Raw genomic sequence first — 17425 nt, forward strand, 5'->3', positions numbered from 1 at the left:
AATACTTTGTAGCTCCACCTTTTGCTGCGATTACAGCTGTAAGTCGCTTGGGGTATGTCTCTATCAGTTTTGCACATCGAGAGACTGACATTTTTTCCCATTCCTCCTTGCAAAACAGCTCGAGCTCAGTGAGGTTGGATGGAGAGCATTTGTGAACAGCAGTTTTCAGTTCTTTCCACAGATTCTCGATTGGATTCAGGTCTGGACTTTGACTTGGCCATTCTAACACCTGGATATGTTTATTTTTGAACCATTCCATTGTAGATTTTGCTTTATGTTTTGGATCATTGTCTTGTTGGAAGACAAATCTCCGTCCCAGTCTCAGGTCTTTTGCAGACTCCATCAGGTTTTCTTCCAGAATGGTCCTGTATTTGGCTCCATCCATCTTCCCATCAATTTTAACCATCTTCCCTGTCCCTGCTGAAGAAAAGCAGGCTCAAACCATGATGCTGCCACCACCATGTTTGACAATGGGGATGGTGTGTTCAGGGTGATGAGCTGTGTTGCTTTTACGCCAAACATAATGTTTTGCATTGTTGCCAAAAAGTTCAATTTTGGTTTCATCTGACCAGAGCACCTTCTTCCACATGTTTGGTGTGTCTCCCAGGTGGCTTGTGTCAAACTTTAAACTACACTTTTTATGGATATCTTTAAGAAATGGCTTTCTTCTTGCCACTTTTCCATAAAGGCCAGATTTGTGCAATATACGACTGATTGTTGTCCTATGGACAGAGTCTCCCACCTCAGCTGTAGATCTCTGCAGTTCATCCAGAGTGATCATGGGCCTCTTGGCTGCATCTCTGATCAGTCTTCTCCCTGTATGAGCTGAAAGTTTAGAGGGACGGCCAGGTCTTGGTAGATTTGCAGTGGTCTGATACTCCTTCCATTTCAATATTATCGCTTGCACAGTGCTCCTTGGGATGTTTAAAGCTTGGGAAAAAATGTTGTATCCAAATCCGGCTTTAAACTTCTTCACAACAGTATCTCGGACCTGCCTGGTGTGTTCCTTGTTCTTCATGATGCTCTCTGCGCTTTTAACGGACCTCTGAGACTATCACAGTGCAGGTGCATTTATACGGAGACTTGATTACATACAGGTGGATTGTATTTATCATCATTAGTCATTTAGGTCAACATTGGATCATTCAGAGATCCTCACTGAATTTCTGGAGAGAGTTTGCTGCACTGAAAGTAAAGGGGCTGAATAATTTTGCACGCCCAATTTTTCAGTTTTTGATTTGTTAAAAAAGTTTGAAATATCCAATAAATGTCGTTCCACTTCATGATTGTGTCCCACTTGTTGTTGATTCTTCACAAAAAATACAGTTTTATATCTTTATGTTTGAAGCCTGAAATGTGGCAAAAGGTCGCAAAGTTCAAGGGGGCCGAATACATTCGCAAGGCACTGTATGTTGATGCAATGTTGCACATATTTACATTCGAAAGAAGTTGTAATTAATTCAATTTTTTGTCTCATGTAATGTACATTTTATATAACAACATGTTTCCTAAGTCATAGACAACTATGTTTGTTACTACGCTGTACCACAGCACCAATAAAGGACCATATCCATCCACACCAAATAGTAGTTGAGTACCCCTGCATTAGAGGCTCTGAAGACACTAAGAGTTTGGGAGAATTCAGTATGGCCGTTAGTGTACTTGAGGCCAGGTTCATTATGTGTAAACCAGAGACAGACCTGTAGATGTGGTTGGGCCGTTTCCTCAGGGGGATGTTGTGGATAACCTGGCAGACCAGTCAGCTACACTCCGAGCTGTGTGATGACTCTTACATGTGTCAGGTGTCAGGGCAGCCTTCCGTCTAATAATAAAAAATAAAAAACTCCCGGTACCAATCAGCAGGCAGAACCTGGACTCCAGGAGGGGTACCGGGCAGGGTGCCAGAAGACCAGAGACCAGGGAGGCTTAGAGAAAGGTGTTTATAAATATCTCATGTTTCTTGGGAAGTTTACATTGAGTATGACTGAAAACAAACTGGTATTTTTGTGTAAGCCTCATTTAAAAAATCTACCGTTCGGAGAGGCTTCATATCAACGTTGGGTCCGTTTAGAGTGAAAGCGGGTCTCTGAGCACTTTGAAAATAATCATGACAACGTGTATTTGTTGAGGACTTTGCCTAAATTATATCGGGGCTTGAGTACTGAGTTTGTTTTCCCTGTCTTACCCTTTTGAAGGCCCAATGTGTGTGGCTCTCGCTTCCACTCCTACTGTTGCCCTGGCTGGAAGACGCTCCCTGCAGGGAACCAGTGTATTGTCCGTAAGTACTAATAAGTTATATTACATTATATCAATTTGTTGATGATGAAATAACTTGAGTCATTGTGGGTTGCCTTTGCTAGTCCAATAAATCAAATGGAAGCTTATTGTATTTGTGTAGCGGTTTCCCACAAATGAAGTGCCAAAACCCTGCTGAGCATTTCGCTACACCTGCAATAACATCTGCTAAATATGTGACCATTAACATTTGATTTGATTTGATTTGAAAGAGTTGGCCAAGAAGGGAGCCATCCTCTTCCGGCTGGCTGTGTAGAGGTTGCTGTGACATCTATATGACATTGTTACTCTCTCTCCTCCCAGCAATCTGCCGTAACTCGTGTGGTGATGGCTTCTGCTCCAGACCCAACATGTGCACTTGCGGCAGCGGCCAGCTCTCCCCCAGCTGTGGGGCCGGTGCCGGAGGTGAGTCACAACATCTAGCAATTCACCAGAAACCACCCAATACACCCCAACACCACTCAAGACAACCTAACACACACAATGCACCACTACAGCTATAGAAACTGGAAAGTACAGCAATCCAAGTTGGCACCACTGTTCCATGACAATATCACCATTCTAATAAATCTCAAATTGAGTTTGCCTAGGTCACTCTGTGCATTCATGGGCGCGTTTGACATTGCAGCCGACTTTAAAGGCGAGTTGAGACTGACTGATCTACAAATCACCTTGCATCATAAATAACTACTCAATATTATTTGTAGATCAGTCACAATTTACCCATGATGCACCATGGTTTTGATGCTCTCAAACATGGCCCGTTTCTAAGCCTGAAACTTTCAGCCGCTTCAGACGGCAGTCTCCGGGTCACAGGGTTTGGGAGGATTAATACACATGGCTGGGGCTCCTAGCCTTTAGAGAAGTACTTCTACAACACTTACTGAGTGTGTTGCAAGCTCGGCTGGGCCCGGGCAGTCTCGTCAGTCACGCCTAGCCCCTTCAGGCCTTCAGTACACGCACACTGAGCCCTGAACGCGAGCCTCCCCGTCTGACCCTGAGGTGTAAAACAGGGATCGACTCCACAGTCCACATTGGTCAGATGCCCCAGAGAGGCCCAACACCAGCTTTATGTGCTGGGAAAACAGTTCCCAAAACCAGAGTATGAACGGCTAACATCCCCCCATAGACAAGATAGGCCTCCAGCAGAGCCGAGCCAAGTGATGGGAAATGGTATGAAACAGTATGAAGTAATTTCCAATAAGAGAGAGAGAGAGAGGCCCTAGATGCAGGAGCTTCCCATAGTGTGGTAGAGAACTGATTGTCACACTCACTGCACACTCACTGCTCTCATACAGGGGGTTTATGGGCTTTTTACAGACCGGCCTTACAGTATTGGGATTGTCCAGATAAACTAGGACAAGAATAGTAGGTCTAGAGATTGTTTTGTCTGATTTTTGGCAAAGGGTCCAGAAATATTGTAATTCAACACTGTGAGTTGTGTCTATCAATAAAGACTGTTCTCTCTCTCTGGCCTTCTGGGAGATTTTATGGGGTCAAGGGTCATGCATGTTTATGACTGCTAATGGCATAAATACACCAATCGGCCAGTGCTGGGAAATGGCTCTGTCAAAGCGTGGCCTCTGTTTCATACAGGTTTCGTACAGGTCAGCAGTATAGCGCTGGGGACTTTCTGTCCAATAAAGCTATATTTGATACTTCATAAAAACCTGCTCTGTCTAAATCAATCCTCCATATGCTTTGATAATGTAGGTTGACCTGTGGCTCTATTTCAATGGGGTGTTCAGTTTCCACTATGTGTCTCGGTGCTTGTTTTTAGTAGGAAAGCAAAGCACTTTGACACCTTACAGAAATTTCAGGCCTTCCTATGTTGCAATACTGCTTTGGGTAATTCAGACTAACAGAAGCTATATAGAGTTTTTGGTAAATACTGTGCATTTCCCTTCCCTTTAATTACATCCAGTCTCTGACACCGTAGTCATTGGTCAGGTTATTGATAGTACTTTTATGGCTCAGAGGCCACATCTGGAATGTAGAGGTTGTAACTACTCAGAAGAAATGAGCAACATGTTTTTGATCAAGCTGTTTATATCTATCTTAACCCATACACGTGCTATAGTCATATAGCTGTGGGTTCATTTGCAGACGTCACAGAGGCAAATAAACTTCGATTTATTAATTCTTTATTGATAAAGTTCATCCCATTGAGATTGTCCATCTCATATTTAAGGGAGACCTGTTACAACATGGTGCCTGACAAATAAATGAATGTAGACAATATAAATATCCGTTGGCCATAATAATCTAGTCTCCAGTGGAGCAGTTGTGTCCTGGATCAGTCCAGTCATGTCAGACTTCTTCCCAGAACTATAATTCCCGTTACCTCACAGTCCCTCAGAAACAGCTGTCAACTAACAGGGTCCAAACGGCCTCAGCACAGCTCAACTCTGGGGAAGTGGTATTATATAGATCTATTACACAGACAGAAGAGCCCCAGATGAAAGCGTTCTGAAGACCTTGGAAACCCTAATCACTTCCAAAGTTCATTTCAACACTATGGGCCACAGATGAAACTGGTCCCAAAACAAATTTGAATGGAGATTCTCCAGCCCTATTTGATTAACTTTACTAATCAGATGAAGTTGTGTTTACTGAAGTCCATAAGTGAAAGATGGAAATGTGATTCAGACAAACTCACCAGACTACACTGTTACTTAAGGCAAATTGATTTGCATGGCAATGAAAAACTTGATGCTGTGAATCGTTTCAGACACAGTTTGTCAACATTTCAGCATGAGCACTTGTATTTGACATGTCCATAGTGAACTTGACGTTGACATGTCACTATTCCCAGGAGCTGTGTATAAGCCTATACAGAACAGAACACAGTCATAAAGTGCTTCAGTGTTCAGACCCACGACCACTAGTTTCCTGTGCTCTCTCAACCCCCCGTAAAAATCACACAGATGTGGAGGATGCAGGCCGACCCACAGGGCAGCCACACAGAGGTACATTGTGGTTCCCCGGGTCTGTGGGACCCCAACCTCCTACCTGTTGTTCAGCATGTGTGGCGCTTTAGGCACAGGTCACAGGAACGGGCCATCTCGCCGCCTTTCCACCCCCTCCACTTCCACCAACCCCCCGTTAAAGAGAAAACACATGAACCCCTCCAGCCCCTGAATGGTTTGTAACACAAAGGTTCTGTAAACTTAGAGTTTACAACCATGTCTGATGTTCTTCCTATCCCCCCCATTTGTGACCTAGAATCACTTTTTTGGAACAGATGAGAGACATTTGAAAAATGTACTCTGCTTTGATGAAACCATTGCATGATTACGTCATGCTGGAATTGACATATTTCATGTTTCATTTCCCTGTTGGCCTGAGAAGAGATTAGGCTGAATGCTGTGGGAGTTCAACAATATGGCCCACTGTTCTGGAGCTCTGGGTTGAGCTGAGGTTGAGTCCAGTGAGAATAGACCTGTACACAAACCCATAAACCTATAGTCCAAAGGCATTCACATTAATCCATCACCAAGTGTCTGCACGAGATGCTAGCCAGGCCTGGGGTCAGAATGGTCGTTAGCTGGACCAGCTGTGTACAGCCAGTCAGAACGCTACTACTGGGTCATTTGCAGTAACTGGAAGTTCTAGAGAAACTGTAGGTGAAGAAGGTTTCCAGGAAATTCAGTCATGCTGTATCCCCTCACCACCTCAGGTATCACATCCTGTAAAGACAGAAAGAGAAATGGGGATCAATTACAGTAATTAGGGGGGGGACAGTCTATAACAGTCTAGCAGAGAACAGTCTATGACTACCCGTCAGGATTCTCACTATGGTGCTGCTACAAAAACATTTTGAGGATCTGAGGACCCATGCCAAATCTTTTCAGTCTCCTGAGGGGGAATAGGTTTTGTCGTGCCCTCTTCACGACTGTCTTGGTGTGCATAGACCATGTTAGTTTGTTGGTGATTTGGACGCCAAGGAACTAGAAGCTCTCAACCTGCTCCACTACAGCCCTGTTGATGAGAATGGGGGCGTGCTCGGTCCTCCTTTTCCTGTTGTCCACAATCATCTCCTTTGTCTTGATCACGTTGAGGGAGAGGTTGTTGTCCTTGCACTACACGGCCTGGTCTCACCTCCTCCCTATAGGCTGTCTCATCATTGTCTGTGATCAGGCCTACCACTGTTGTGTCATGAGCAAACGTAATGATGGTGTTGGAGTCATGCCTGTCATCAGTGAACAGGGAGTAGAGGAGGGGACTGAGCACACACCCCTGAGGGGCCCCCGTGTTGAGGATCAGCATGGCGGGTGTGTTGTTACCTACCCTTAAAACCTGGGTGCGGCCCGTCAGGAATTCCAGGATCCAGTTGCAGAGGGAGGTGTTTAGTCCCAGGATTCTTAGCTTAGTAATGAGCTTTGAGGGTACTATGGTGTTGAACGCTGAGCTGTAGTCAATGAATAGCATTCTCACATAGGTGTTAATTTTGTGCAGGTGTGAAAGGGCAGTGTGGAGTAAAATAGAGATGGCATCATCTGTGGATCTATTGGTGCGGTATGCAAATTGGAGTGGGTCTAGGGTTTCTGGGATAATGGTGTTGACGTGAACCATGACCAGCCTTTCAAAGCACTTCATGGCTACAGATGTGAGTGCTACGGGTCGGTAGTCATTTAGGCAGGTTACCTTAGTGTTCTTGGGCACAGGGACTATGGTGGTCTGCTTGAAACATGTTGGTATTACAGACTCAGACAGGGAGAGATTGAAAATGTCAGATGAAGACACTTCCCAGTTGGTCAGCGCATGCTCGGAGTGCACGTCCTGGTAATCCGCCTGGCCCTGCAGCCTTGTGAATGTTGACCTGTTTAAAGGTCTTACTCACATCGGCTATGGAGAGCGTGATCCCACAGTCGTCCAGAACAACTGATGCGCTCATGTATGTTTCGGTGTTACTTGCCTCGAAGCAAGCATGGAAGTAATTTAGCTTCTCTGGTAGGCTTGTGTCACTGGGCAGCTCACGGCTGTGCTTCCCTTTATAGTCTGTAATCGTTTGCAGGCTCGAAGCCGGTGTAGTACAATTCGATCTTAGTCCTGTATTGACGTTTTGCCTGTTTGATGGTTTGTGTGAGGGCATAGCTGGATTTCTTATAAGCTTCCGGGTTAGAGTTCCGCTCCTTGAAAGTGACAGCTCTACCCTTTAGCTCAGTGCGAATGTTGCCTGTAATCCATGGCTTCTGGTTGGGGTATGTACGTACAGTCACTGTGGGGACGACGTCCTCGATGCACTTATTGATAAAGCCAGTGACTGAGGTGGTACACTCCTCAATGCCATCAGAAGAATCCCGAAACATATTCCAGTCTGTGCTAAATGGAGGGCCACATGGAGGGTAAGGGAGAGCTTTGTACACGTCTCTGTGTGTGGAGTAAAGGTGGTCTAGATTTTTTCCCCCCTCTGGTTGCACATTTAACATGCTGATAGAAATGAGGTAAAACTGATTTAAGTTTCCCTGGATTCAAGTCCCTGGCCACTAGGAGCTAGCAGGACAGAAGGCAAGGGCAGATTAGCCACTCATCTCCTGACCCTCACAAGGCACCCTGATCTCTTTCCGCAAAATCTCAGTTTCCTTCTCCATCGAATAACGGGGATCTGGGCCTGGTCGGGTGGCTGAATTCATGGAAATGTATAAGATTTAAACATTGCAATTACAAAAACATGAAAACATTGCATTTTAATTCATAACATCTTCTGAAGATCAAATCAGGTAAATCATTGTAGATAAAACAGAGGGGGTCCTGTTTTACATCTCCCCACATCCCCCGAACATACTGTCTGTCAGTCTGTCATTCTGTCTGTCCCTCCTGTCCGACTCATTGAAGACCAACTCTTCGTACAGTTTGAGGTGAGAAATCGCAGTTCTGATGTCCAGAGGCTCTTTTCGGTCATAAGAGACGGTAGCACCAACATTATGTATAAAACAAGTTACGAACAATGCGAAGAAACTAACAAAATAGCATGGTTGGATGACGTTTTGTGACGTTTTTGTTCATTTTGGACTTCAGTGAGAGTTTTTTCTGCTGCTCAGGCACACCATTTCTTCTGTAGGCAAGCTGAAGTTCGGAGCCGAAGTCTACGCCCCTTCGTTGGTGATTGGTCAACAGTAGGGATTCTTCAATAAAGTCTTTATTGTCATTCAACGAGAGACGACTCGTTTTCATTTTTTAATTGAGAAATATTGTGTCACACATCTTAGTTAGATATAAAATTACGTTACTAAGATCTCCTCTGCAAAAACGTCAGAAATTACAAATTTCTTGAGTTATCTTAGGTTAATTCAGACTATTTTGAGTTAGTGTATACTGACTATGGCATCTCAAAATGGACAGGCTTTTCTCCCGTTTTTCAAGTGAAGGTCTTTTAAGGGAGTATGCGAGCACATTTGTTCGGTTCAGCTAGCCAAGTTTGGCTAGGCTTCATCCTAACTGAAGCCTGCTGACACTTCTCACTCTGCTCTGGGATGGCTGCTCTCTGCCAGATCTGGTTGGTTAGAGCAGAGCAGTGGGGGTCCTGTTTTACATCTCCCCACATCCCCCGAACATACTGTCTGTCAGTCTGTCATTCTGTCTGTCAGCCTGCCTGCCTTCTTGTCTGTCTGTCAAGCCTGTCTGTGTATCTGTCTGCCTGCCTGCCTGTCCATCTGTCTCGGGCAGGCTTTTCTTGTCTTTCAGTCTGTCGAAAACTCGCTGCTTTCAGTTCTGAGTATGCTGCTCCTCCAGAATTGAGGTTTTCAGCTCTCAGCACATTCCCATCTATAGGAAACAGCTGGCTCAACTTATAGCCTCCACAATCTGTTTGATTATACTGTAGCTGGAGTGGGGCCTGCCTGGGCCTTGTTTGGCAGTAAAGTGCTCTACAATATACTAATACAATTAAGTCTACACAAGTACAGCCCAGAATTGCAGTAAGAGTGCTCTACAAATGTTATAGTACAAAGTGAGTGTTGATATAGTTGAGTTGAACTGAAATGCTTTTAGAGCCCAAATACCAGTATGTAAAAGACAGTCAGTACCCAAGTGTCAATTCCATTGGACGAACTGTTAGTCTTGGCACACGTTTGATACTAGACCTAGCTGTACAACATTGTTACACAAATATGGAGCTGAACTGTAATGGTGTTCCAAGTTAAACCAAGCACCTGGGGGTTATTGCTTGTGTATGTGACCACCAGCTGGTTGAGTCGAGGTCCTCGGCTAGCACAGGCAAATTGTTCCGGCAGCATCTGTTGACCCCAGTGTGTGTGTGTGTGTGTGTGTGTGTGTGTGTGTGTGTGTGTGTGTGTGTGTGTGTGTGTCACAGTGCAGAGCTGTAACGTCAGGTGTATGAACGGAGGCAGTTGCCAGGAAGACTCCTGCTCCTGTCAGAAGGGTTACACCGGCAATCACTGTGGACAGCGTGAGTATCTACTTCACTCAGCACTCCCCCGGCTAGTGTGTGTATGTGTGGCATGAGTGTGTGTGTGTGTTTGTGCGCGTGTGTGTTAGTTTCAGAACCCTAACACACCTCTTCCCCTCTCTTCTCTGCAGCTGTGTGTGAGAATGGTTGCCAGAACGGAGGGCGCTGTATTGGGCCCAACAGATGTGCCTGTGTCTACGGCTTCACTGGCCCGCAGTGCGAGAGAGGTAAGAGCCAGTATTTCCACTTCACTCCTACTGTAATCACACGGGTCTGCTCATAGGTGGCTACATAATCAACACGGGATCCTGGTTCATCCCATAACCCTTGTTTCTGCTCACAGACATTATCAACTGAGGAACAGACTGGAGATGCCAGTGGTATTCAACAACCTTGGAGGATAAATGGAAGTTGACACAGGAATGTTTCTTGATCTTTATTGTTAAAAACCAATGTGTTTGAAGTGTATGGTTGAAGGCTGTAGCCAAAATACTATTTTTTAAACTAAATACTATAGCCAAAATGATTTGGTATTTAACACTAAAGAAACCTTCTTCTATCAACATCCATTGGTTCTCAAGATTTATTGAAAACCTCTTACAGACAGACACATCACAACAGTGCCTCCCTCGGGCTCTGACTGAGAGACGCCACATGACACCCAACTTTCTCATCACACACCAACCAGTACTGTGGACATGTGTGAGCCAGGACCTTTAAAGGCTTTGATCTACTGTATATATGAACTTCAGATCAGTCTAGATAAGAGGAACAGTGAAGGACAGCGTTTGATCTTGCCTGATGGAAAATTAGTCTTGGTCTTAGAAGTGAAAGTCCCCTCCATGTACCAATGATGGGGAGTCGAGAGATTTCCTATTAAAGCATATATTAACTTCAAGTCTAGACATAGTGTGACTGTAGGAGGACTTCATACAGTAAGTACAGACAGACAGACACGTGGGGGCTTAACCAGGGATTGTAATCTGGATTGTGTAGTGGATAGTGAACTCCCTCTTGTAGAAACTACAGCTGAGATTAATGGTTAGGGGGAGGGGCTATGTCTCAGTGGGACTATGTCTCAGTATGATTTGGGTCCATGTCATTTCAATACAGTCAATTCTGGAGAAAATTATCTGTGATTTTCTCCTCTAACCTCCCCCTGCTCTCCCCCATTCCCCTTGCTCTCTCCCCACTGCTCTCCCCCTGATCTCTCCCCTGGCCTCCCCCTGCTCTCCCCCATTCCCCCTGCTCTTCCCCCTGCTCTCTCCCCCCTGCTCTCCCCTTCACCCCTGCTCTCCCCCATTCCCCCTGCTCTTCCCCTGCTCTCTCCCCCCTGCTCTCCCCTTCACCCCTGCTCTCTCCCATTCCCCCTGCTCTTCCCCCTGCTCTCTCCTCCCTGCTCTCCCCTTCACCCCTGCTCTCCCCCATTCCCCCTGCTCTTCCCCCCTGCTCTCCCCTTCACCCCTGCTCTCCCCCATTCCCCCTGCTCTTCCCCCTGCTCTCTCCCCCCTGCTCTCCCCTTCACCCCTGCTCTCCCCCATTCCCCCTACTCTCTCCCCTTTGCTCTCCCCCATTCCCCTTGCTCTCTCCCCACTGCTCTCCCCCCTGATTTCTCCCCTGGCCTCCACCTGCTCTCCCCCACCCCCCCTACTCTCTCCCCTTTGCTCTCCCCCGTTCCCCCTGCTCTCTCCCCTCTACTCTCCCCCATCCCCCCCTAAGCAACTTGGGTCTTGTTTTCTTGGAAAACACAACACTGGGGGAGAGGGAGCTTCGCAGACATCTGGCAATAAATAAAGTGCCCTTGGAATGACAGAAAAACGTTTCTTTGTGGAGTGCCGTGGACATTTCCTGACAAGGAGTGGAGCGAGGGAGAGAGGGGAGGAGGGAGGGGCAGGAGGTAAAAGTCAAAATGGACTCCCCAGCTGTGTACACAGAGGCAGGCACAAACAGTCTCGTCTCTGTGCTAAGAGAAAAGGCAGACTACCGGACCCCAGCAGCCCTACTGTAAACCCCCCCACCCACCGCCCCTGTGTGTGTGTGTGTGTGTGTGTGTGTGTGTCTGGTGCCAACCTGTCAGATCCCCTGCTGGCTCCTCACTGTGTCCTGTAAAAATATTACCCCGTCGGTCTTTCTCTCCGTCTTCGCTTGCCGTAGTTTGGAGGATGCTGTAAAACTGTTGCTCCATCTCCTCCTCAATCATCCACAGAGCATCTAGCCAAAGAAAGAAGATATGCTCTAATTCTCACATAAATACAGGACTTCCTTAAGACAACAGCCATCATCTCAATGAGAATGTGCATGTCATTATTAGTACTATCCTGTCCTGTGAAGGCTGTAAAGACGTCCACCTCGATAAACCTTTGACTCACGCTGCCCCAGGGTTTAATTTAGTGGTACTACGGTATTACTATACAACCAAGCTCAGAGGTGCTTTGACAGCACAGTATGGTTACAGTAGGTGTGCTGTTTTTCCCTGTTGACTTAATGTCTGTGAAATCTGCAGATATAATGGGTTTCTCTGGTGGGGTGTGGAACCCAGGAGCAGTATTGGTGAAAGGTATGTGTGTGTGTGTGTTGCAGACAGTCTGGTTAAGGTAGAGTTACAGCGCAGACTGACAGCCACTCTGGCAACTCTCTAATCAGCTGAGTTTCCCATCCCCAGTCTAACACTAACCCTCCAGCCTGCATCCTAACCACAGCTGCCTTCATCCCCAGTCTAACACTAACCCTCCAGCCTGCATCCTAACCACAGCTGCCTTTATCCCCAGTCTAACACTAACCCTCCAGCCTGCAGTATGACCGTAACCCCAGCCTCCTCCAGCCCCAGCCTAACCCTCCAGCTTACAGAATAACCCTAACTCTAGCCTCCTCCATCCTTAGCCTCCTCCATCACCAGCCTAACCCTCCAGCCTAACCCTCCAGCCTAACCCTACAGAATAACCCTAACTATAGCCTCCTCCATCCTTAGCCTCCTCCATCACCAGCCTCCTCCATCCCCAGCCTAACCCTCCAGCTTACAGAATAACCCTAACTCTAGCCTCCTCCATCCTTAGCCTCCTCCATCACCAGCCTCCTCCATCCCCAGCCTAACCCTCCAGTTTACAGAATAATCCCTAACTCTAGCCTCCTCCATCCTTAGCCTCCTCCGTTACCAGCCTCCTCCATCCCCAGCCTAACCCTCCAGTTTACAGAATAACCCTAACTCTAGCCTCCTCCATCCCCAGCCTCCTCTATCACCAGCCTCCTTCATCCCCAGCCTAACCCTCCAGTTTACAGAATAACCCTAACTCTAGCCTCCTCCATCCCCAGCCTCCTCTATCACCAGCCTCCTCCATCCCCAGCCTAACCCTCCAGTTTACAGAATAACCCTAACTATAGCCTCCTCCATCCTTAGCCTCCTCCATCACCAGCCTCCTCCATCCCCAGCCTAACCCTCCAGTTTACAGAATAACCCTAACTCTAGCCTCCTCCATCCCCAGCCTCCTCTATCACCAGCCTCCTCCATCCCCAGCCTAACCCTCCAGTTTACAGAATAATCCCTAACTCTAGCCTCCTCCATCCTTAGCCTCCTCCATCACCAGCCTCCTCCATCCCCAGCCTAACCCTCCAGTTTACAGAATAACCCTAACTCTAGCCTCCTCCATCCCCAGCCTCCTCTATCACCAGCCTCCTCCATCCCCAGCCTAACCCTCCAGTTTACAGAATAACCCTTGCCTCTTCCATTCCTAGCCTCCTCCATCTCCAGCCTCCTCCTTCACCAGCCTCCTCAAGCCCCAGCCTCCTCCAGCCCCAGCCTTCTCCATCCCCAGCCCCCTCCATCCCCAGCCTAACCCTGCAGCCTACAGCCTAACCCCAGCCTCCTCCATCCCCAGTTCTCCTCCATCCCCAGCCTAACCCTCCAGCCTGCAGCCTAACCCCAGTCTGCAGCCTAACCGTAACCCTAGCCTCCCTAAACCTGCAGCCTAACCCTAACCCCAGCCTCCCCCAGCCTGTAGCCGTCCATTCTGCAGCCTGGAGATCCTAGCCCTTTCATTACGAAGCAGCTGTGTAAACGCTGACACGGGGAGTTGTTTTGCTCATGTGTTCAGTGATTCTCGTCCATTAACCAGGCTCAGATCCAATAGTGAACATTACTACTCTTATGGGCCCACACAGTCAGCCCAGCCCAGCTAAGGCCAGCCCAGCCCAAACAAACCAAGCGAAGAAAACACGGGAGAGCTGGTCCCATGATGACATCAGGTCGATGATGAGGGGATGGAAAGGGGGAAGTGTTGCTATTTCTGTCCCCCTCCTGTAGTCTGTCAACGGCTCCCCCAGTGGAAGGGAAGGATGGATTCAAGTGAGAAAAGTGACATTTTTTGCTCCATAGAGACCGCATAGTGGGACATGCTGCCAGAAAGAGAGATCCGTGACTCTGTAATGAGTAGAGTACAGTAACTACTTCATCGTCATGTTATGCCTTTTATGTCGTTTTAATGACATCGCCAAATGATGTTTTATGTGTCATTGGAAAAGTTAAAAACACACGCTGGCTTTTGAGTCCACTTTTCATAGTGGCACTAAATTTGGATTATTCTCCCTTAAAAAAAAAATTGAAATGATTTGCCCTCAAAAAATGACCTCGTAAATTAATTTGTGAATGGTCCTAAGAGGCACAGTGAAGGACAGCCTTTGATCTGGCTTGATGGAAAATCAGTTGACGTCCTAGAAGTGAGAGTCCCCACAATGTACCAATGATGGAGAGTCCAGAGACTTTAAGCCTGGGTGCCTGACTGTTTCTCCAATCAGTAATGCCACATGGTTGCCTTGCCAAACAACACTGTGACAAGATGACTGAAGCAGAATCAGACTTGAACCCAGGATAAGTCCATTTTGTTCTGAATTAGAGTATAAATTGTTTTTAGAATGAACTTGAGAGGATAAGTAATTGTATCTGTGGAAAGAAAATAATTGCCAGACAGACATTGAAAGAGCGATAACAGACCCTAAAGTACTCTTTTAATGGGTTAGCAAGAATTGGGTTGTGTCGGTACTGAGCCCTCTGTGTTCACTTAAGTTTCCACAGTCGTGTGTGTCCTGCATATTTACCCACAGTGGTGGTTTCTGCTTCAAAGAATGTTATCCATTAACTTAGCAGTCAGGCAACACAGCTTTCTGGTGCCAAAAGCCAATTTAATATCACTGGAGAGAGATTGTTATCCTGCGTTTAAGCTTATCTCTCTCACTTTCCCCAAACCTCCCAGTCTCCCACAGTCTCAAAGCAGGGGTTACACAGGGAAGCATTCTAGTGTATCATCACGTTTGGGTGAGTGTCGTAAGGAAGGGTTCAGCCTCTTACAGCCACTTCCAGCTGAAGGGGAAGTAGATTTAAGGGCCGGTTGATAATGCTGTTCACAACAGTAACAGAAACACCACAATGTATGTGGACACCTGCTCGTCAAACATCTCATTCCACAATCATGGACATTAATCATGGTCCCCTCTTTTTAATCATTAATCATGGTCCCCTCTTTGTTGCTATAACAGCCTCACTCTTCTGGGAATGTTTTCCACTAGATGTTGGAACATTGCTTTAGGGACTTGCTTCCATTCCACAAGAGCTGTTCAATGGAGTTGAGGTCAGGACTGTGCAGGCCAGTCAAGTTCTTCCACACCGATCTCGACAAACCATTTCTGTATGGACCTCGCTTTGTGCATGGGGCATTGTCATGCTGAAACAGGAAAGAGCCCTCCCCAAACTGTTGCTACAAAGTTGGAAGCACATAATCATCTAGAATGTCATTGTATGCTGTAGCGTTAAGATTTCCCTTTACTGGAACTAAGGAGCCTGAACCATGAAAAACAGCCCCAAACCATCATTCCTCCTCCGCCAAACTTTACAGTTGGCACTATGCATTCAGGCAGGTGGCGTTTTCCTGGCAACTGCCAAACTCAGATTCGTGAAGTGTGATGGTGAAGCGTGAATAATCACTCCAGAGAATGTGTTTCTACTGCTCCAGAAACCAATGGCGGTGAGCTTTACACCACTCCAGCTGACACTTGGCATTGTGCATGATGATCTTAGGCTTGTGTGCGGCTGCTCGGCCATGGAAACCTATTTCATGAAGCTCCCGACAAACAGTTATTGTGCTGACGTTGCTTCCAGAGGCAGTTTGGAACTCAGTAGTGGGTGTTGCAACCGAGGACAGACGATTTTTACGCACAATGCGCTTCAGCACTCGGCCGTCCCGTTCTGTGAGCTTGTGGCGCCTACCACTTTGCAGCTGAACCGTTGTTTCTCCTAGATGTTTCTACTTCACAATAACAGCACTTACAGTTGACTGCAGCTCTAGCAGGTCTGAAATTTGATGAACTGACTTGTTGGAAAAGTGGCATCCTATGACGGTGCCACGATTTTTTTCAGCAACGGGTGTGGCTGAAATAGCCAAATCCACTCATTTGAAGGGGTATCCACATACTTTTGTATATATAGTGTAGCTACTATACACACATTTGAGGAGTTTAGATGCGTGCACACATACAAAAGTAGCCACAAACACATACATGTACACACACACACACACACACACACACACACATACAGTTCAGAATGCTCATATCGTTGGGAGGATGTGTAGGACACTGGAGATACCTGGAAAGGATACAGATGTGGCTAAATATGGAGGCGTGTTGGTGAAAGGCAGAATACAGAAGAGGAGGTTCCGGTGAATGTTTTTGATCTATTGAGCAATTTGAACTGTAATCAGACCAAATTGTTGAATGTTGTTGACTTCTGCCAGTACCTCCTTATACCCCATTCCCATTCCTAACTCTTCTGGCCCTGGAATGTTCCTGTTCCCTGATCATAGTCCACACACACACACTTGCATGGCCTCTTGCATGGCCTGCCTGTCTGGTTCTGAGTCAGTCGGATCTTGTGGCGTTGAGACATAGAGACCTTGGCATGGCAATTGTTATTCAGTCCATTAAAAGAGCGAACTCTCTGATCGCTCCAGTCTTTTGTTTGGCCTGGCCTGGCCTGGCCTGGCGGGCGGGCGTTTGCACACAGACAGACAGGGCTCTGCTGAACTTGGCTGGAGCCTCCAGCAGTCGACTAAAGCTCTTCTGAAAGGTTTGGCCATGGGAAAGCCCAGGCGCCTCCTCACTTTCAGGGCCTCACTGCTGATCAAAGGAATGGCAGCCGGACAGGGATAAATCCACAGCTTTCACTTTCTTTCTCTTTCTCTCTTTATTTCTTTCTTTAAATTTTAAATGTCTCCCTTCCAAGTCATCTCATACCTTTTGCATGAACAGCTTCCCTAACCAGAAACCGTGGATTGATGGCAGCATTCGTGTGAAACTGAAAGCGCGAACCACTGCTTTTAATCAGGGCAAGGTGTCTGGTAACATGACCGAATACAAACAGTGCAGCTATTCCCTCCGCAAGGCTATCAAACAAGCTAAGCGCCAGTACAGAGACAAAGTAGAATCTCAATTCAACGGCTCAGACACAAGAGGCATGTGGCAGGGTCTACAGTCAATCACGGACTACAGGAAGAAATCCAGCCCAGTCACGGACCAGGATGTCTTGCTCCCAGGCAGACTAAATAACTTTTTTGCCCGCTTTGAGGACAATACAGTGCCACTGACACGGCCTGCAACGAAAACATGCGGTCTCTCCTTCACTGCAGCCGAGGTGAGTAAGACATTTAAACGTGTTAACCCTCGCAAGGCTGCAGG

General features: G+C 46.9%; 1 protein-coding gene across 2 annotated transcripts in view; it reads left to right on the top strand.

Moving 5' to 3' along the window:
• The window catches only part of LOC139379479 (fibrillin-2-like), a 106349-nt gene that overhangs the window by 15283 nt on the left and 73641 nt on the right, over positions 1–17425 (top strand). For both annotated transcript variants that reach the window (XM_071122331.1, XM_071122392.1), the window contains exons 3-6: positions 2196–2278; positions 2599–2700; positions 9611–9706; positions 9838–9933. In XM_071122331.1, the coding sequence (XP_070978432.1) occupies positions 2196–2278; positions 2599–2700; positions 9611–9706; positions 9838–9933 (377 nt within the window). The remainder of the gene's footprint in view (positions 1–2195; positions 2279–2598; positions 2701–9610; positions 9707–9837; positions 9934–17425) is intronic.

The sequence above is a fragment of the Oncorhynchus clarkii genome, chromosome 1 (assembly GCF_045791955.1).
Source record: "Oncorhynchus clarkii lewisi isolate Uvic-CL-2024 chromosome 1, UVic_Ocla_1.0, whole genome shotgun sequence".
NCBI classification, from domain to species: domain Eukaryota; kingdom Metazoa; phylum Chordata; class Actinopteri; order Salmoniformes; family Salmonidae; genus Oncorhynchus; species Oncorhynchus clarkii.